A 21,170-nucleotide genomic window follows, 5' to 3' on the forward strand; every position below is an offset into this window, starting at 1 on the left:
TGAAATGACTACTTTTGCATTGGAATTACATTCTGGATTTTTGTGTTGTGTTTTTGGTATACTGCTTCACCCGGTCTGCTTTGCAGTCCTAGATTTCATCCCTTTGGCTTTGCACATGGGTCTTCTGAATGATTTACATGGAAAAGCAGGGGAAGGATTTGTAATCTCACAACTTCATGAATATTTGCTGCTGGGTGTAGTTCTGTGGCCACAACATGTGTTTAATTATGCTAAGTCCTGTGTAGATTTCCCCCATCAGTAACAGTAATTGATTAGCCTCTTATGTTTCATTTAAATCTCAATATGCTAAAGCTACTGGATTAGTATCTCCTTAATATGTCAGGGTGGGGAGCACAAAGCATGAATGTCCACAGCATAGGGGCCTCTTTTAGTGTCTTCCTGTTGGACCATATCATAACATTGTCATTAGGAAACTCTGCGCTCTTGCTTTTTTTTTTTTTTTTCTTTTTCCATTTTACGCTACATCTTGTGCTCATCATTGGCTCACTGAACGATTATCATGTGTGCTGAGTATTCAGTATGCTTGAGTCTGTAGACAGATGTGGGTATTTGCATATTTAAGTAGAGGGCTGTTATGATTTTGTTTCTAAAAGAGGTATAAAACAGTACTCTAAAAATGTTTGATTCCTTTCCAGTTTTCTCTGCACTAGTTGACATTAAACTGAATCTGTTTTCAGTCCTAACAGTAAACAAATGAAGCTTGAGGAAGAAAACTGGGCAGCATGGAGTACGAGTTATATGTGTAAACGGAATTGCTCTTTAAGGTCACTTTCACACTTGTGCGACTTTAAAGTCGCACGATTTTGCAGCAATTTTGATGCGAGTTTGACTGGGCTTGAATGTCTTTGGATCTCAAAACGCATCAAAATCGTGCCAAAGTAGTGCAGGGACTTCTTTGAAGTTGGTGCGACTTCAAGTCACACAGATATGAATGGTACTCATTGGAAATAAGGAATGACTTGTCATGTGATTTTGCAGTCCCAAATCACATGACAAGTCGCACAAGTGTGAAAGAGGCCTTATCCATTAAAGTGATTGTAAAGTATTGTTTTTTTTTCCCAATAAAATTAACAAACATGTATAATTTACCTGCTCTGTGCAGTTGGTTATGCACAGATCAGCCTGAATCCTCCTCTTCTTGGGTCCCTCTTTGACTCTCCTGGCCCCTTCCTCTGTTTGAGTGCCCCCACAGCAAGCAGCTTGCTATGGGGTTACATGAGCCAAGTCACAGCTCCGTGTATCCATTTAAACACGGAACTGCGGTTTGCCCCCCATTGGCTAACTGACTTTGACAGCAGTGGGAGCCAATGGCGCCGCTGCTGTGTCTTAGCCAATGAGGAGGGGCGTCCCGGACTGCTGAGACAGTCGTGGACATTGCTTAATCAAAAGGGGGCTCAGGTAAGCATTAGGGGGGCTGAGAGGGGACTGCTGCACACAGAATGCTTTTTATCTTAATGCATAGAATGCATTAGGATAAAAAACCTTCTAACTTTACAACCACTTTAAGGATAATTCATTTTTGCTGTTTCAATATAATTAGTCCTGCTCCTCCTTTTTTCCAGCGTCTTCCTATTGGCTAAGCTCAAATTTTACAAGAAAAGTTAAGATTTGATGATAGGTTTAACCCTGTCTACCAGGGTTATATTTATAAACATTCTGGTATGTAAGGGGATAGAACAAGCTCACGGATCCTACTGCAGCTGTGAGTTAGGTATTGATATTTTTCAGCTGCTGATTGGCTTTCAAGTAAAAGTGATCACTTTTACAGTACTAGGAACATTTCTTGATCTCCTCCGCAACTGGAGAACCCTGATGCAATGTGTATTATCTTACTTCTGGCTTCAGAGCAGTCATTTCTCGGCTCCTGGGGAAGCAACTAATCAAGCATGATCTGCTCTTAATTCGCTTCAGTGGAGGGCAGGGGAGACATTGAGGGCCTAATATACTCCTAATGTCTCTATACGGTGGACCTGCCATCTGCCCATGCTTTTACACAGGGAGTTTGTTAGCCCTCTTGTAATAGCATTAAAATGAAATAAAAAGCTCATATTTTATATAATAATCACTAAAACTCGTTTTAGTTTTTTTTGCCTAAAAATATGCACAAATATTGTGCAACATAAAAAAAATTGCAGCTGCCACCATTTTATTTTACCTGGCCTCTGGGTTTAAGGTAATTTATAGCAAAAAATGCATATTTTAATATGTTAGAAATTACAAAACTGCTCAGTGAGGAAAGTGTAACTTAAGGTACATTGAATTCCTTGTATTGGAATTTTAAGAAAAGTGATCAGGTTGTCGGAACTTGAGATGAAGCTGAAGGTCAAACATTCAAGCAAATGTGCAGTTGGAAAGCTAATAAAAGTTACAGCATGATCTAGTCAAAGCAACGACAAAAATCAATTGAGATGTTGTAGCAAAATATAAAACGTGCCAAAATAATTTGCTCTGTCTTATAGGTTAGAATTCTGCCACAGTAATATGCAGTGTATACGAGAAATGCATCATTTCACTTATTGCAGCTAAAGCTCGCACATAATAATGCATGGGCCCAGTGAATTGTGTCTTCACACCAAAGGACATGAAAGCAGTAGCCCCTGAACCTCCATTCATATTTATATATAGTCATAACTAACAGAACATCTGATTGCAATATAAAGAAAAGTGAAAAAGGGGCATTTTACATATATCTGATATTTAGGGTACTTGCGCACAGTACTGATGTATGAACATCGGACATTCATGGCAGAAAAATCATGAGGATTGGCTGTTTAGCACTTTCACAAATTTTGTGCTTTACTTTAAAGTAAGGAGTGTGGTGTATGTGTGTAGACATGTAAAAATATTGATCGGCAACACAGATTTCTGTTTTTTATTTTTTTGTTTTTTTCAATACGCAGCGCACGTTTACGCACCTATCTGTGCAGGCACATTGAAAACAAAGATCTGCATCTATTTCAGTAAAAAAAAAAAAAAAAAAATGATATATGCCTAAAAACACGTTTTTAGGAAGCAGTGCGCAAGAGTCCTTATTGAAATGTTCCTAAACTAAAAATGATGTTGTGTTTTCGTTCTGACATTACGTATACGTTTTTTTTCTTAGTTGCTGGAATGCAGAGGGAGCATATATACGGTGCCTTATTCACCCCCACTGGTGTTTTTTTTTTTTTTTTTTTTCAGTTTTTTTGCATTACAACCTGGAATTGGTATTGATTTTTTGAGACACTGCACCATGTTACACAACATGTCTATGACTTTGAAGGTGCAAAATATTATTAATTGAAATGCAGACAATAATAATCCTGAGTGTGCTTAAGTATTAACCACCTTTGCTATGAAACCCCTAAATAGGATGTGATGACCGGTCACATGATTTCATTATAAATCTAATATACCTGTTCTGACAGACCCCTGAGCCTCCAGTACCACTAAGCCAGCAACATGAAGACCAAGGAGATCTCCAAACAGGTCACAGACAAAGTTGTGGAGTAGTATAGATCAGGGTTGGGTTAAAAAAAAAAAAAAACAAGCTATAATAACATTGTATATTATAATATTATATATTATAACAAAATGGAAAAAATATGGCACCACAGCCTGACAAGAAGGCTATCCTTTAAAAAATCAGACTGGGCAAGAAGGGAATTTATCAGGGATGCAACAAAAACACCAAAGCTAAGACTGAAGGGGTGTAGATCCACAGTGGAGATGGGAGTATCTGTCCATAGGACCACTTTAAACCACAAAGTGGGGCTTTACCGAAAAGTGGCCAGAAAAAAAAGCATTGCGTAAAGAAAAACATAAGAATACACACTTGGAGTTCACCAAACAGCATGTGGAAGGCTCCCCATACACACAGCCATCATGGCAAAAGCTATCTGTGGCGTAAACCCAACATTACTGAACTGCTTTTGAGCACCATTCCAACAGTGAAGCATGGCATTGGTACCATCATGCAATGGGCATGTGTTTTTTTTTTTTTTTAGCAGGGACTGGAAAACTGTTGAGGATTGGAAGAAAGATAGATGGCACTAAAAACTGCATTTCCTGTAGGAAACTGATTTCATTCTGCCAGAGATTAGACACTGGGATAAAGTTTCATATTCCAGCAGGACAATGACCCTGAACATACTGCTCTACATGGGTTTAAAGGGAAATATTTACAGCAATTGTCTTAGAATGACCTAGTCAAAGCCCAGACCTCAATCCAGTTGGTCTTTGGCATGACTTGAAAATTGTACACCAATGCAACCCATCTACCTTGAAGGAGTTGAAGCAGTTTTGCCCTGAAGAATTGGCAAAAGTCCCAGTGGCTTGATATGCTAAGCTAATAGAGACATACCGTAAGAGCCTTGCATTTGCAATTGCAGCAAATAGTGGCTCCGCAATACCTATACACAAGTATTTCTGGATTTTTTTGTTTTAAAATGGAATTAGAAAAAAAAAAAAAAAACGCTGTTAGTGTTTATGTACACTGAGCTGTGCATGTGCAACTCAGTCTACAGTTACTGCACCACTCGGGCATGCAAGAGTAGGAGTGCCGTCATCCCGGCCTGGCCAGTCAAGCTGGAAGGGATCACTTGCCAGGTAAGTCTGCCTTAATGTGCAAATATGCTTTGCATACTAGTACATTATTGCTATAAGCTTCTGGGGCCTTTTTGAATAATTGTGTCACAAAAAAAAATTTGCACATTGTTTCCAAGTTGTAGGTATGTTGTATACATCACATGGTACAACTACAAAGCCCCCCAAAAAACTATTTCAATTTCAGGTTATAATGCACAAAAAAAAGAAAAACAGGGAAAGCACCAAGTGGGGGGGGGGGGATACTTTTGCAAGGCACTGTAAAACTATGCCACCCGCTTAAGTTTTCTTTACTGTGTAAATCTGCCAGTAGCTTTGTTATTAGGCCATTTTATGAATGCTTCCCAAGCATGCAATATCTAGTAGAGGGTGTAAATCCTCAGCATTGAACACAGACAGCCTTTGTGAGGTCTTAAGGCTGAGACTTTCAGAGCACAAGGGTCACCCTCTGACTGGGAAGATAACAGATAAATAATGGGACATAAAGCCTTCCCAAAGTAGTAAGGTTTCACTAATATAGCAATTAACAATTAGAGCAGAGATTCAGATTATTATTCAAGTTTTTACAATCATGACTTGTTCCCTCTAATGCTGTTATTGCTGCATGAGTTGACTTTACAAGATATAAAAGATGGGCTTTAATATACAGCATATGAAAATAGTATATTTAAGGTCTTTAATTCTCATAAGGATTTATTTAACATATAAAAAGAAATGAACAAACAGGATGAGGATATCCTAGGTGGTGCTTGTAATTAGCTGAGCTTTGTCCAAGGAATGTAAGCTGGTGTTTCTACTGCAGATACTCCCGACAAACGTCAACCCAAACTGGGTTCTCTGATGAAGCAGGTGATGGGAGGGAAGGAGGACGTTCGAGGAGGTAGGATTATAAATTGTTTGGCTGTATGGACATGGATATGATGGTTGTGAGGTTATACTGCGCAGTGACCCATGATTCTTGGAGCTTTTGGAGTGTAATGTGTTTAGTGCATTTAAAGAATGAATGCTGCATACACACGCCATTCATCTCAAATAATTTCAAGACTTCATTGTCACTTTGTTTTATTCATTTATCTTTCCAGCATGCTAGGATAACCTTTCTGCTCATTTATTTCACCTTGTTTTTCACATTTAGAGCTTCTTAATAATTTAAATTTTGGCCACATACTTTTTCATTGGCTTTTTATTGTATGATTTCTGTCCTGTCCTATATTGTAATTTACCTTTTTAGTCTTAGTCTTCATTTTTCTAGTGTTATATAGTGTATCATGCTGTAACAATCTTCCGATGCCTAAGCGATAGGGTCCTAACTGCCCTTCAGAATCAGTTTACTGTTGTATGCCAGTCATATACTGTTTCAGCTGCCCCCTTCCCCTTCCTTCCCCATACATTCTTCCTTGACACACATGCCACTTTCTCCTTGAACCAGGTTATTCTGTTCGGGGTATTAAGCACCCCGCAGTGAAACGAAGTTATGCTGAGCAAGGTCAGTGCATATGTTTTGTTGAGGCCAGAGAATAAAATGAGCTTTAAATCCCTCCTTACCTTCCCTTTCCAGCAATAACTGCTCCAAATAAGCTCAATTGTTATTCAAAGTCAGTAACACAATCTAATCTGCCTAATTACAGTTAGCACCCCCTCATTTCCCTTTTTCTAATGTTTGCGAAGCTTGAGCTTAATGTACTGACAAGGTGGTTTCTACTAATAGGAATGATGAATGACTGATGAGCCAATGACTTAAATCTCTTCAGTATATTATTTTTCTAAACCTTTCATATCCATATAGGTAAATGGGGCAGCATGCGTGGCACTGGGAGACTTAGTGCCTATGGTATGAATGCAGACGTAGGAACACGATTGGCTGCAAGAGAGCTTTTGACCCCCCATCAAAATGGAGGACCCTCAGAAAGCGCACTGACCCCACGCAGAGCTGCGCTGTACATCATAGGTGACAAGTCACAGCTCAAAGTAAGTCTAAGGTTAGGTTGGCGTACACAGGAACAACCTCTAGTAGAGATGCACTGATACCTATTTTTTAAGAGCGCGTATGTGTACGATACTTATTCTTAAATATTTGCTGATACCAATTACTTATACTGTGTGGTGCAATTTGAGCCCATGCAAAATGAATGGGCTCAAATCACATTGCAAAGAATTGCATGTGGTTCACACAGGAGTGGTACGAGAAACAGCATGTGATTCAGATAGGAATAGCACAGCATTCCTGTTCAAATCACATGCAATTCTTTGCAATACGATTTGAGCCCATTCATTTTGTATGGGCTCAAATTGCACCTCAAAGAAATCCGATTTTAGGTATTGGAGCATTTGCACGAGTACAAGTACTCATGCAAATGCTTAGTATCGGCACAGATACCGGTATCAGTGCAACGCTGAGCTCTAGTATATATAAGAATCAGTACTTTCAACATACTGGATGTTAAAACCAAAAGACAAGTGCTGATACAGTATTGTTTATATGTTTGTTCTTTTCATTGATATGTGTGTTTCCTGTGCCTCTTGCCTAGGGAGTAAAGCAAGACCCACTTCAGCAGTGGGAACTGGTCCCCATTGAACTTTTTGATGTGAGACAAGTGAAGGCCAGTTTTAAAAAATTGATGAAAGCCTGTGTACCTAGTGCCCCCTCCACAGACCCCAGCCTGTCATACCTACGCACACTGGAAGACTCCGAATGGCTTTTACAGGTCTGTCTGATGCACACACTGGAGTGCTACTTCTGGCTATTTTTCTGACATTTTCTGCTCTGTAAAACATCTGCTGACTTTGCTTCCTGTGTGTTGGGTCCCTTTAATTCTTTATTACAACATGATGTTTTGAGCTCTGTAGTTATTTTTGTTATCTGACATTCATGTATAAATGGTGATTATTTTCAGATTCACAAGCTCCTTCAGGTCTCTGTGCTGGTTGTAGAATTACTAGACAGCGGATCTTCTGTTCTGGTTGGATTGGAAGATGGGTGGGATCTTACTACACAGGTACTGACATTGATCATGTTCATTGTCTAGTCTTCTGGTAACCCCAATATTCTTATGACCTGAAAAGATTTACTGCAATGTTTTCAATGTGTAAAGCAGCCTTCCTTTTTTTAGGTGGTGTCCCTAGTCCAACTGCTGTCTGACCCATATTACCGCACTATTGAGGGTTTTCGGCTACTTTTGGAGAAAGAATGGCTTTCATTTGGTCACAGATTCAGCCATCGAGGTGCACATACTGCAGCCAGTCAGAGCAATGGTTTCACTCCTGTTTTTCTGCAGTTTCTGGACTGTGTGCATCAGGTAAGTTTTAATTTGTGATTATTTTAAGACAGGAGGGTGAGTTCTTTAAAGCGGATCTTCACTGCATCTGAGCACAACAAAGAAAAACACAATTTCATTAATTTTTAATATTCAAAGCAAACTCCCCCGTCCATCCTTGTCTCTATGCCTTATTTTGTTGAGAAATCGCGTTGAAAAACTCCCCCCTAGCATTTTTTTTGAGTAAGGACAAATGATTTATGAAGCATTTACTTCCTGGACAATAGTTCATGCATGCATATGTGTTTAGCTGAGCAAACCGTAGGCTCCTGGGATGTATGACATCATTTGCCTAGGCATGAAACCAGGAAGTAACTGAAGAAATGAGAAAAAAAAAAAAAAAGTTTAAAACACGTAAATATGATATACAGTGCACCCAAAAAGTATTCACAGCACTTCACTTTTTCCACATTTTGTTATGTTACAGCTTTATTCCAAAATTGATTAAATTCATTATTTTCCTAAAAATTCTACAAACAATATCCCATAATGACAATGTGAAAGAAGTTTGTTTAAAATCTTTGCAAATTTATTAAAAATAAAAAATGAAAAGAATCACATGTACAGTATTTTACAAAAGTGAGTACACCCCTCACATTTTTGTAAATATTTTATTATATCTTTTCATGTGACAACACTGAGGAAATTACACTTTGCTGTCTGGTTAAACCACTATATGGTCTTGGCCACCCTGCTGCAGCTCAGTTTCAGGGTCTTGGCAATCTTCTTATAGCCTAGGCCATCTTTATGTAGAGCAGCAATTCTTTGTTTCAGATCCCCAGAGAGTTATTTGCTATGAGGTGCTATGTTGAACTTCCAGTGACCAGAACGAGCGAGTGAGACCGATAACACCAAATTTAACACATCTGCTCCCCATTCACACCTGAGACCTTGTAACACTAACGAGTCACATGACACCGGGGAGGGAAAATGGCTAATTGGGCCCAATTTGGACATTTTCACATAGGGGGTTCACTCACTTTTGTTGCCAGTGGTTTAGACTTTATTGGATGTGTTGAGTTATTTTGAGGGGACAGCAAATTGTACACTGTTATACAAGCTGCACACTCACTACTTTACATTGTAGCAAAGTGTCATTTCTTCTTCAGTGTTGTCACATAAAAAGATATAATAAAATATTTACAAAAATGTGAGGGGTGTACTCACTTTTGTGGGATTCTGTACATAAGTAATCACAGTCTTTGTTCAATACTTTGTTGAAGCACCTTTGGCACCAATTACACCCTCAAGTCTTTTTGAGTATCATGCTACAAGCATAGCACACCTATTTTTGGGCAGCTTTTCCCATTCTTCTTTGCAGGACATCTCAAGCTCCATCAGGTTGGATGAGGGCATCAGTGCACAGCAATTTTCAGATCTCTCCAGAGATGTTCAATCGGGTTTAATTCCAGGCTCTGGCTGGGTCACTTAAGGACATTCGCAGAGTTGTCCCGTAGCCACTCCTTTGTTATCTTGGCTGTGTGCTTAAGGGCGTTGTCCTCTTGGAAGATGAACCTTCGCTCCAGTCTAAGGTCTAGAATGCTCTGGAGCAGGTTTTCATCAAGGATGTCTCTGTAAATTGCTGCATTAATTTTTCCCTAGATCCTGACTAGTCTCCCAGTTCCTGCCGCTGAAAAACATCCCCACAGCATGATGCTGTCGCCACCATGCTTTACTGTAGGGATAGTATTGTCCAGGTAACGAGCAGTGTCTGGTTTCCTCCAGACATGACACTTGCCATTCAGGCCAAATAGTTCAATCTCTTTTTTTATCAGACCAGAGAATTTGGTTTCTCATGGTCTGAGAGTCCTTCAGGTGCCTTTTGGCAAACCCCAGGTGGGCTGTTCTGTGCCTTTTACTGAGGAGTGGCTTCCGTCTGGCCATTCTACCATACAGGCCTGATTGGTGGAGTGCTGCAGAGATGCCTGTTCCTCTCGAAGATTCTTTTCTCTCCACAGAGAAACGCTGGAGCTCTGTCAGAGTGACCATCGGGTTCTTGCTCACCTCCCTGACTAAGGTCCTTCTCCCCTAATGGCTCAGTTTGGCCAGGCTGCCCGCTCTAGGAAGAGTCCTGGTGGTTCCAACCATCTCCCATGTATGGATGATTGAGGCAACTGTGCTCATTTGGACCTTCAATGCTGCAGAAATTACTCTTCCCCGGATATGTGCCTCGATACAATCCTGTCTCGGAGGTCTACAGACAATTCCTCGGACTTCATGGCTTGGTTTTTGCTCTGACATATACTGTTACCTTATATAGACAGGTGTGTGCCTTTCCAAATCATGTCCATTCAACTAAATTTACCACAGGTGGACTCCAATCTAGTTGTAGAAACATCTCTGGAGAAGAGACACTTGAGAAGGGGATATGATATCAATTTACAAATACCATACTGGTGACCCTAGTATAGGGAACCACCTATTCAGTGAAAGGGAATATAAAAGGGCTCACGGCCATTCGCTAAAATTAGAATAGAAGCGGTTCAACCCCAAAGCGGAGTTCCACCCAGTGAACGTTTTTTTTTAATAAAAATACCCCCGGGACAGTCAGGGCTAGTGCATTCCACAATGGCTAGCCTCTGATCTGTCCCGGGTTGCACTTACCTTTTAGAAGAAATACTTACCTTGAAAATGTATTCTCCAGCGCTGCCATCTCAGGTGTGGGCAGCTTGAAGCCAGCGCGATCCTCTTCTGTGTCCTCTTCCGTCTTCTTCGGTCCCACGATGCACTGCACCGGCCCCGCCATCACTTCCGGTGCCGCAGCGTCATCCCTGCACAGCTTCTGGGAATGCCCAGAAGCTGTTTTGCAAGGTATGACGGCGCCTGCACCGGAACTGACGTCGGGGCCGGTGCAGGCGCATAGATTCCTGGGAGCGATGACGTTCAGCTCCCAGGAATCATTGCATGCCAGGAAGTGACGAATCGCCGTGGCCGCCGAGGGGAGGAAGAGGAAGTAAGGTAAGTATATTTTCTTCTAAACGAGGTAAGAAAAAAATTGCGATTATCCATTTGTTTTTCAGGTGACCCGGAGCATGAAGATGGAGGTAAGTTTAATTTTAGGGTGGAACTCCACTTTAAACTGCGTAAAGGGTTTTTTACCGTCAGAGCGGTAAGGATGTGGCATTCTCTTCCACAAGCATTTGTATCAGTGAGGAGTATCAATAGTTTAAAAAAACTATTAGATGGGCACCTTAACTACCACAACATACAGGGTTATACAATGTACTATTGACATAAACGCACACACACGCACTGGATGGACTGGTGTCTTTTTTTCAACCTCACTAACTATGTGACTATGATCAGTGGAAACAGGATGCACTGGAGCTCAATTTTGAGTGTCCTGGCATAGGCTGTGAATACTTATGTACATGTGATTTTCTTTATCTTTAAGAAATCAGCAAAGATTTCAAAGAAACTTCTATCACGTTGTCATTATGGGGTATTTGTAGAATTTTGGGGAAAATAATGAATTTAATCCATTTTGGAATAAGGCTGTAACATAATATGTGGAAAAAGTGAAGCACTGTAAATACTTTCTGGATGCACTGTACTTTCCTATCTATTTACTAATGCTAGCATCAGGAGTATTAAACATAATCAATGTTGACTGGGAGTGAAATTCCACTGTAAGGTATGTTGTCCAGTTGTAGTCCTTGTCTTTTTACATTTCTGTTTCTTTTATGTGGTTCAGCCTCATTAAATCATGGAAAGTAATCATGCTTGCATTTTGTACAGATCCATTTGCAGTTCCCCTCTGAATTTGAGTTCAGTCAGTATTATCTGAAGTTTCTGGCATATCACTACGTGTCAAACCGCTTCCGCACCTTCTTGTTGGATTCGGACTGTGAGAGAATAGAGAAAGGTGAGAGCAGCGTCTTGATCTTGGAGGTGTTTAGGTGCATATGAGCTATCTTGTCCAGTCTGTGAAACCACACTGTCTTCCTTCTAGGCGTTCTCTATGAGGAGAAGGGTGATCGAAGGGGCCCCCAAGTATGCAGATCAGTATGGGATTATATGGAACGGCTGAATAAGAAAAATCCAGTGTTTTACAACTACATGTTCAGCCCTGAAGATGGAGAAGTAAGCACAAAAGCATACATTTCATTTAGACATCTTTGAATGTCTATAATATATTTGTAGATTGTAGTAGACGGATATGTCGTCATTTTAAGGAATGTTTCATTCTATAGGTGCTGCGTCCATACAGCTCAGTGTGGGGTCTTCGCGTATGGGATTATTATACTCATGAAGCAATGAGTGAAGGGCCTTCTTATGACTGGGAGCTTCTACAGGGACCCCGGAATGTAGAACCTGAGAAAACGGACAGTTCAGCCCCACAGACCAAACGCAAGATTATTTGGCCTTCTTATCATGCACCGCAGCGTGTTCAGCCTGATGCCATCACATGCTTATTAGAGGTCATTTAATACTAGAGTGTTAAAAATTTGTTGTACCTGCTAGAAAACCCGCAGTGACTTGTGAATCGGTTCAAACACTATCTTTTTCTTACTTTGCTTGCTTGTGAATATTAGTAGACAGAGGGAGATCTCTAATGTATATGGTAGTCTTACTGCAATATTTTCTGTTCACAGGAGTTGCAGAATTTAGAGATGGATTTGCGGCCTGTACCAGAGCGCTGGAAAGATACCTGGGATAAGGTCAAAGCTGTCCACAGGACAGAGGTTCGACATGAGAGTCGGGTAGGTATACCTACAGAAGACTTTCTTGCTTTTCGTGTCCTTCTCGGGCTGTATATTACAATGTATCTGGACAGTGTGAGCTTTTCCTGTGGTTTGCTTGATGGTTTTCTACAAATGTCAGTAACTATGAGCAAGTGGAAGTACATTTGTCAGTATAGCATGAATAGTATTCTTTTTCTCTCTCCAACACAGAAGTCAAGCGCTTTATTAATGTCATCAAGTGTGTCCTCTCAGCGCCAGTCCTTGGGAGTTTATCTCCAGGAGAGTGGTGTGGGCTCTACACTCAACCTGAGTTTGGAAAGTGGTCCAAGCACAACAAGTACGCCTACCAGTGCAGGGAAAATGGGAGCTCGCAACAGCACTAGCACCTTATACAATCAGTTCAACACTGCAGAGAGAGAAAACAGGTAATGCAAGGGTGAATTGTTTTAAGTCTGCTATAACAACTATTGTAGGCTTGTAAATGTTTGTGCTGGATGATGTCAAATTGTCAGTTTGCTACAAATTTGCAAGGTATCAATGCAGTCCTAAAGCGGAGTTCCACCCAAAAGTGGAACTTCTGCTTTAAGTACTCCTAACCCCCTGACATGTCACATTTGGCATGTCATTTTCTCTTTTGTTCATCGACGGACACAGAAATCCTAACTACTGGGTTACATTGCCTCCTCCAGGAGTAGGACTAGGCAGAACAGTAATAACCTGGCTACGCCCATGGGCTGTCCTCAGCTTGGTATATAACCCCCCTCTCTGCTCTAGGTAATCAGTTTAAAATCTGTCTAGTCAGGAGTAAGTACCTAGGCTCCCTGCTGAGATCTTTGGTCCTGGCAACTTTTTCCTCCTTCCTTATATCTTTTTTTCTCTCGGGAGATTTACAGTCAACTGCTGGGCTGGGCAAAGGGCTTGAATAATCTAGATCCAGTAATCCCAGCCCAGCCAGCGAGCGTGTGCAGACCACAGCTATGCGCTAGGTCAGCCACGACATAGCCTCACGGACAGAGGCTGGCCTGCGAGTTAATTGTCTCGCTGGGTCACATACGACTGGGCATGGGTCTAAGTCGCAGCGGCCCCTACTTCGGTGGAAAGAATTCTGTCTGGAGCATTACCCACACCATGGAAGGGTAAGTACAGTCCCCCCTCCCCCCCATATTGGCGTTTTTTTGGGGTAGACGCAGGTAACCCCCAGGAACGGACGGACCTGCATGCAGGTTCCCTCCTCCCATCCTTAAAAATCCCTCAGTGAGCTGGGCTTCCCCCCACTCCCTTTCTCTACCTCAAGTCTGGTGGGGGTCCCAGGGCAGAGGATGCAGCGGAGACCCCTGGGGTCTCCCCCGCTGTCCCCAAGGGTAAGGGTCCTGGGATAGTGTGTCCTGCCTTGGTAGCCTGGAGGGGTCCCAGTGTAAGAGACTCCTAGATGCATACCCCACTGTTTGCAGTGTGGGTATAGTGCAGGGGGTCTCAGTGCAGAGACTGGGGCAGAGTCTCCCCTAACGTGTTTTATCTTCAGGAGGGTCCCCTTGCAGAGCGTGCAGCATTTCAGAGGGCACAGGGAGGATCCTGGCAGCATGCGGTAGTGGATGGCAGCTATTTTCCCCTTAGTCTGGTTGGTCTCCGGTTGGCGGCCATGTTTGTGTAGCCGGAAGATGTCAGTGGGGCAATTTTCCCTTAGTCTGGGAGACACTGGAGATGACTGAAGCCTTGTGGGGATGTCAGAGCTCCTCCTCCTCCAAACAGCAAATCTGCTAAGGTTCTTTAGGTCCTGAGTCTCCTTGTGCGGATTTAATTCCTGAAAAGGTTCAGGTGATGTCCGAACTACCTAAGGTTCCCCCCTATCCCTGTTGAAGAAATTGATTTACCTAGGTCTGATTCTAATTCTGACCAGGGTGGTTTTTCCTCTGGACAAACTTCAGGAACCACAGGCCGTGATTCACTGGCTGCTGTCACTCAGATAGTTCTCTCTCCCATTTTGCATACAGGTTCTCAGTCTGGTGGTATCCACCTTCAAGACAGTTCTGTTTGCACAGTCCTACATGCAGCTCCTTTTAGCAGGTTCGGCTCCACAGGAGGATAACGAGGTTCATGGCGAGATCACGGGTTCCTGTGGCAGACACCGCAGGCGTCCAATGGCCATGGTAAAGCCAGTATCATCCTCGGCTCAGGCTTCTTCCGCAATTCCTGAGAAGAATCAAGGGTGAGGATCTTCCAATCAGTCTGGTGGCCATAAACATCCCTTGGGGGCTTATTCTCAGATAAGACCAGTTGTCCCAAGGACGAATCTCCCATCCTGCTTTACAGTCGCTGGTTTTAATGGATTAGCTATTGAAAGGCAGGTACTGAGGGATAGAGGTCTGTCTGGATCAGTAATCCCTACTATGGTGAAGGCGAGGAGGTCGTCTTCCAGCAGGATACACCATCGCACGTGGAAACTTTCTATTTCTTGGAGCCAATTGGCGCTCAATTTTTATCCTTTTCTGTGGCTCGGATCTTAACCTTTCTTCAACAGGGCGTTGATCAGACGATGGTCTGGAGTACCATCAAGCTTCCCTGTACCTGCAGAAGCAAAACAGCCTCAAAGCATGATTGACCCCCCTCCATGCTTCACAGTAGGCAAGGTGTTCTTTTCTTCATAGGCCTTGTTCTTCCTCCTCCAAACATAGCGTTGATCCAGCCCAAACCGTTCTAATTTTGTTTCATCAGTCCACAGAACACTATCCCAAAACTTCCGTGGTTTGTCCACATGACTTTTGGCATACTGCAGTCGACTCTTCTTATTCTTTGGAGACAGCAAGGGGGTGCGCCTGGGAGTTCTGGCATGGAGGCCTTCATTACGCAGTGTGCGCCGTATTGTCTGAGCAGAAACTTCAGTACCCACATCTGACAAATCTTTTCTCAGTTCCTCAGCAGTCACACGGGGACTTTTCTCCACTCTACGCTTCAGGTAGCGCACAGCAGTCGAAGTCAGCATCTTCTTTCTGCCATGACCAGGTAGCTTTTCAACAGTGCCCTTTGCCTTGAATTTGCGAATGATGCTTCCTAGGGTGTCTCTTGGTATGTTTAACATCTTTGCAATCTTCTTATAGCCATTGCCCTTCCTGTGAAGAGTAATCACCTCTTCTCTTGTCTTCCTGGACCATTCTATTGACTTCACCATGTTTGTAACCACACCAGTAAATGTCTAGAAGGAGCTGAGTATCACAGTCATTTTAAAACTGCCTAATTGGTGCTTATTAGGCTTTATTGCTGCTCCCTGACATCCACGGGTGTTTTCAATACCTGATTGAAAACACTTCACATTGAACCTCTGTTCTTCAGAGTGGTAGTCTTTAAGGGGTTGAATAATTGTGTCAATGAAGAATTCACAAAATAAACATTTACTACTGTATTACAAAACCAATTGATGTAATTTTAGTTGCATATGGTTCTTTAAGAAGTCCTTGTAGGATTTCATTCTGAATACAATTACAAATGTACACTAAATTTCCTAAAACCCTTTACAGCATTGGGGGTTGAAAAATTTTGAACACAACTCTATGTTTATCCTTGGGTTATTTTCCCCATCCCCCATTTTGCTTTTGCCACTGCTTTCGGACGTCCCAGTAGTTATGATTTATGGAGCGCTGTGTCTGTTGATGAATGAAAGAGAAAATGGGATTTTTGTACTTACCGTAAAATCCATTTCTCTTGAGTTAATCGACGGACACAGCACCCGCCCCTCTATAGAGTTCTGATAGTTCTAATACTGCTTAATACCAAACTGATTACCTAGAGCAGAGAGGGGGATTATATACCAACTGAGGACGGCCCATGAGCATAGCCAGGTGCTTTTGTTCTGCCTAGTCCTACTCCTGGAGGAGGCAATATAACCCAGTAGTTATGATTTATGGAGCGCTGTGTCCGTCGAACTCAAAGAAATGGATTTTACGGTAAGTACAAAAATCCCATTTTGGGTGGGTACCTAGTTTTGACAGGTACCCGGTCCCACTTTTGCTTGAGCGAGCAGATATTCTCCTCTCCCCCTCCCTCCCTGCAATCTTCTGGTACATGTCCGAAGTCCCAGAAGGATGCCTGGCCATTCAGGAGGCGCAGCGCGTCTTGAGCATGCGCAGTGTGCACCTGGCTTTGAAGCCGCAAGCTGTCACACTTTTTGTAGCTGCTGACTTTTAATAAACACAGAAACATCTGGAACAACGCTTTAAGTAGAAAACCTTCTTGTCAACTACTAATTTAGTGGAAGATGGGTTTACACACATTTGCACTATTGTGATTTATGAATTTTGCAATATGTTAGTGACATTTTAAATTTTTTTTTAACCCAGCTGATACATGAGTGATATGTTTGTAAGCACACCAGCTCAATCTTGCTGACATTGCTTAACGTTCTCTAAACCCAGGGGGTGGGGGGAGAATTTCTCTTCTGTTCATTAAAGGACACTTCTTCATGACAGATGAGTTTAAAGTAACTACCTGCAGGAGAAGCACGCTAGGTGCAGCAAAAAAAAAAAAAAAAAACACATCCTTGGGGTGGCCTCCTGTGCACAAACCCCTCTTATCTGCAAAACAGCTCAGTTTTGTTTTTTTTGCCTATCACTTAGGAGTCAGGACCTAGGTGTTTTTTTTTTTTTCAAGATTTTTTTTTGTTTTACTGTAGATGGATTTTTTGTTCTTTTGGGACACAAGATTCAGTTATTTTAATATGTTTATATTATACAGTGCTTCCGGAAAATATTCACAGCGCGTCACTTTTTCCACATTTTGTTAAGTTACACTCTTCTTCCAAAATTGAATAAATTACTGTTTGCCTCAAAAAGTCCACAAACAATACCCTATAATGACAACGTTGAAGAAGTTTGTTTGAAATCTTTGTAAATTTATTAAAAATAAAAATTGAAAAAAATCACATGTATAGAAGTATTCACAGTCTTTTGCCATGACACTCAAAATTGAGCTCAGGTGCATCCTGTTTCCACTGATCATCCTTGAGGTGTTTCTACAACTTGATTGAAGTCCACCTGTGGTAAATTCAGTTGATTGGGCATGATTTGAAAGGGCACACACCAGTCTATATAAGGTCCCACAGTTAACAGTGCATGTCAGAGCATAAGCCAAGCCATTAAGTCCAAGGAATTGTCTGTAGACCTCTGAGACAGGATTGTATCAAGGCACAGATCTGGAGAAGAGTACAGAAAAATGTCTGTCGCTTTGAAGCTCCCAATGAGCACATTGGCCTTCATCATCTGTTAATGAAAGAAGTTTGGAACCACCAGGACTCTTCCAAGAGCGGGCTACCTGGCCAAACTGAGTGATCAGGGGAGAAGGGCCTTAGTCAGGGAAGTGACCAGGAGCCCTATGGTCACTGACAGAGCCCTGGGGTTTCTCTGTGGAGAGAGTATAACCTTCCAGAAGAACAACCATCTCTGCAACAGTCCACCAATCAGGTCTGTATGGTAGAGTGGCCAGACGGAAGCCACTCCTCAGTAAAAGGCACATGACAGCCCACCTGAGGTTTGCCACAAGGCACCTGAAGGACTCTCAGACCATGAGAAACAAAATTCTCTGGTCTGATGAAACAAAGATTGAATTCTTTGGCCTGAAAGGCAAGCGTCATGTCTGTAGGAAACCAGGCACCCTTCATTACCTGGCCAATACTATCCCTACAGTGAAGCATGGTGGTGGCAGCATCATGCGGTGGGGATGTTTTCAGCGGTAGAACTGGGAGACTAGTCAGGATCAAGGGAAAGATGAATGCAGCAATATACAGGGACATCCTTGATGAAAATCTTCTCCAGATTGCTCTTGACCTTAGACTTGGGCGAAGGTTCATCCTCCAATAGGACAGCGACCCTAAGCATACAGCCAAGATAACATAGGAGTGGCTACGGGACAACTTGAACCCAATCGAACATCTCTAGATAGATCTGAAAATGGCTGTGCACCGGCGTTCCCTATCCAACCTGATAGAGCATGAGATGTCCTGCAAAAAAGAATGGGAGAAATTGCCCAAAAATAGGTGTACCAAGCTTGTAGCATCATTGAGACTGTAATTGGTGCCAAAGGTGCTTCAACAAAGTATTGAGCAAAGACTGTGAATACTTATGTACAGGGGATTTATTTTGTGTTTTTTTTATTTATAATAAATTTGCAAAGATTTTAGGCAAGCTTCTTTCATGTTGTCATTATGGGGTATTGTTTGTAGAATTTTGAGGAAAATAATAAATGTAATACATTTTGGAATAAGGCTGTAACATAACAAAATGTAGAAAAAGTGAAGCGCTGTGAATACTTTCCAGATGCTCTCTATGCAGGAAGATTAGACACTGACACACAAAAAGCTATTGGCCATACAGGTATAGCCCCTTCCACTCTTAGCCTGCTTAATTTTTTTGCTAGTCCCCTAAGAGGACAGATGTCTTTTTTCTATTTAGAAATGTTTACCCTTTTTCTTACAAGCCATTTGGTTTTGTTTTATTTAACAAGATATTTTTTGTTCAATCAAGACCTCTATATGCTATGGAGCTCTTTATCCCAGCTATTGGCCACTTCAAATGACACTTTCAGGAACTTGGGTGCTACTATAGAGAATTGTGGAATCCCCAGCGCTATACTGAGAGGGCATGTGGAGAATCCACAAGATCCAAACTGGCGGACAGTTTTTTAAGTGACATAATTCCTGGGGTTCTTCTTAAATGTCTTCATTCATGTCCAAAAGTTCCACATGGAATTTGCCAAGTCTGTTATAGCCTACCTCCACCAAGCAGACTTTCTATCCTTTTTTTTTAAATCAGATAATTTTTATTAGAAAAACTTTTACATTACACACAACAGAAAAAACAAAAAGAAGAAAAAAGGAGTCACATCCAGTACAGTGCTTCCCTGCTGGGTATTAATAACACATAACAGTAAACAGTAATAATTGACACTGGTTCAATTTACAGACAAATTGTCCCAACCTCAGAGAAAACACAAATGCATAAAGTAGAATACACCCCTGAATCGGGGATCCCCCTAGGTTCAAGGAGAACATACCAGTGCACGCATCAGTGCCCCCAATCGGGTCCATGACCAGCAGAGCATCGTTAAAACTGGCCCCATCACATATGGAATATGCAACTGGACAAAAAGGAAAAAAAAAAAAAAAAAAAAAAGAGAAAAGAGAAGAAAGAAGAGAAACACAGAGGAAAGAAAATAAGAAAAATAGTGATCGATGGTGCAAACTCTGATCAACAGGGGGGGGCAGCAGAGGTATCCCCCCCCCCCAGCTGACAACCTCCCCACCCCACCAGGTAGAGAGTAGTATGTAGGCCATTCCTCCCCCACCTGTAAGATATCCATCCAGACCCAGCCTAAGATGAAAAAAAAAACATAAGATCTACTACAAACTCAAGGGGCCGAAGAAACAACCCCCCCCAGGAATCTATTCGTGACCAGGTGTGGAGGCGCCAGGCCTGGCACATCCAACCAAGGCCCCCAAATGCGCTCAAACTTCATGGGACTCCCCCTATGCAGATAAGTCAGGTGCTCCCTGGCCAGTAGAGATTTGACCTCCTCCGTCCATTCCGCATGAGTAGGAGCAGACGGGGAAATCCACTTCCTCGCTATCAATTTGCGAGCAAGAAATAGCGTCCTAAGAATTGCCTCAAACACCCCCGGGGTATACAATTCCTCGTCTAGCCAGCCCAGTATGCAAAGCTTAGGGTCCTGAGGGAGCTTCAGCCCCCAGATGGTATTAATGGAGCAAAGTACTTCAGTCCAGTAGCGGTGTAGTTTTGGGCATCGCCACAGCATGTGAAGCAATGTGCCCTCATGTATCTTGCAGCGGGGACAGAACGGAGAATCCCTCCTGCCCCAGCTATGCAGACGCTGCGGGGTCCGATAAGTACGATGCAGTATGAATAGTTGCGTGAGGCGTTGTGAGGCCGACAAGGATACCTTGAGCACATTGTCAAGTATTCCCGTCCACTCCTCCGATGTTAGCGTCCCTAAGTCGTCCTCCCAAACCGATCTACATTTATACGTCATAGCTCGCGAAATCTGTTCCATAAAGGAAGAGTATAAGGAGGAAATTTGGCCCTTCTTCTCTGTAGAATTTACCAGGCTAAGGAGCAGAACCGGGCTACAAGGGCCCCACGAGGAGTCCCTGGCCTGCGCCGTAATGGCGTGCCGCAGTTGCAGATATTGGTAAAATAAGGTGTTAGGTAGCCCAAATTCAGCTCGAATAGCCTGGAAATCCTTAAGTGTATTCCCCCTGTACAATTGTGAGATAAATCGGATGCCGTATCTGGCCCATTGCAGGGTATCCCGAAGGTTATCCAGCTCAGGGTAGTTGGCGTTATGTAGAATACGGGAAAACTCGGAGAAACCTCTATAGGCAAAGTGACTCCGAGCCCTGCGCCAAACCTTGTCTATCAGAATCAGGGTCGGATGCTGGGGAAACGTACCCAGCTCCCCACTCTCCAAGGACTCCACAAGCGAATCCCCCACCAGGCAAGTTACAAGTATCCGGCGGACCGGGTCACCGTCAACGTCCCGTGACCAGCCCGTGAGATGCTGTAAT

At 42.5% G+C, this 21,170-nt stretch overlaps 1 protein-coding gene across 8 annotated transcripts in view; it reads left to right on the forward strand.

The window, feature by feature from the left end:
* The window catches only part of SBF1 (SET binding factor 1), a 235,127-nt gene that overhangs the window by 204,858 nt on the left and 9,099 nt on the right, over positions 1-21,170 (forward strand). For 3 of the 8 annotated variants that reach the window (XM_082255289.1, XM_082255290.1, XM_082255292.1), the window contains 11 exons: positions 5,408-5,485; positions 6,035-6,091; positions 6,392-6,573; positions 7,134-7,310; positions 7,500-7,601; positions 7,716-7,901; positions 11,658-11,784; positions 11,872-12,002; positions 12,113-12,340; positions 12,515-12,622; positions 12,815-13,029. In XM_082255289.1, coding sequence (XP_082111415.1) covers positions 5,408-5,485; positions 6,035-6,091; positions 6,392-6,573; positions 7,134-7,310; positions 7,500-7,601; positions 7,716-7,901; positions 11,658-11,784; positions 11,872-12,002; positions 12,113-12,340; positions 12,515-12,622; positions 12,815-13,029 — 1,591 coding nt within the window. The remainder of the gene's footprint in view (positions 1-5,407; positions 5,486-6,034; positions 6,092-6,391; positions 6,574-7,133; positions 7,311-7,499; positions 7,602-7,715; positions 7,902-11,657; positions 11,785-11,871; positions 12,003-12,112; positions 12,341-12,514; positions 12,623-12,814; positions 13,030-21,170) is intronic. The other 5 variants (XM_082255291.1, XM_082255293.1, XM_082255295.1 and 2 more) reach the window with 2 other exon arrangements.

Source organism: Pelophylax lessonae, assembly GCF_965119305.1.
Source record: "Pelophylax lessonae genome assembly, chromosome: 4".
Lineage (NCBI taxonomy): Eukaryota > Metazoa > Chordata > Amphibia > Anura > Ranidae > Pelophylax > Pelophylax lessonae.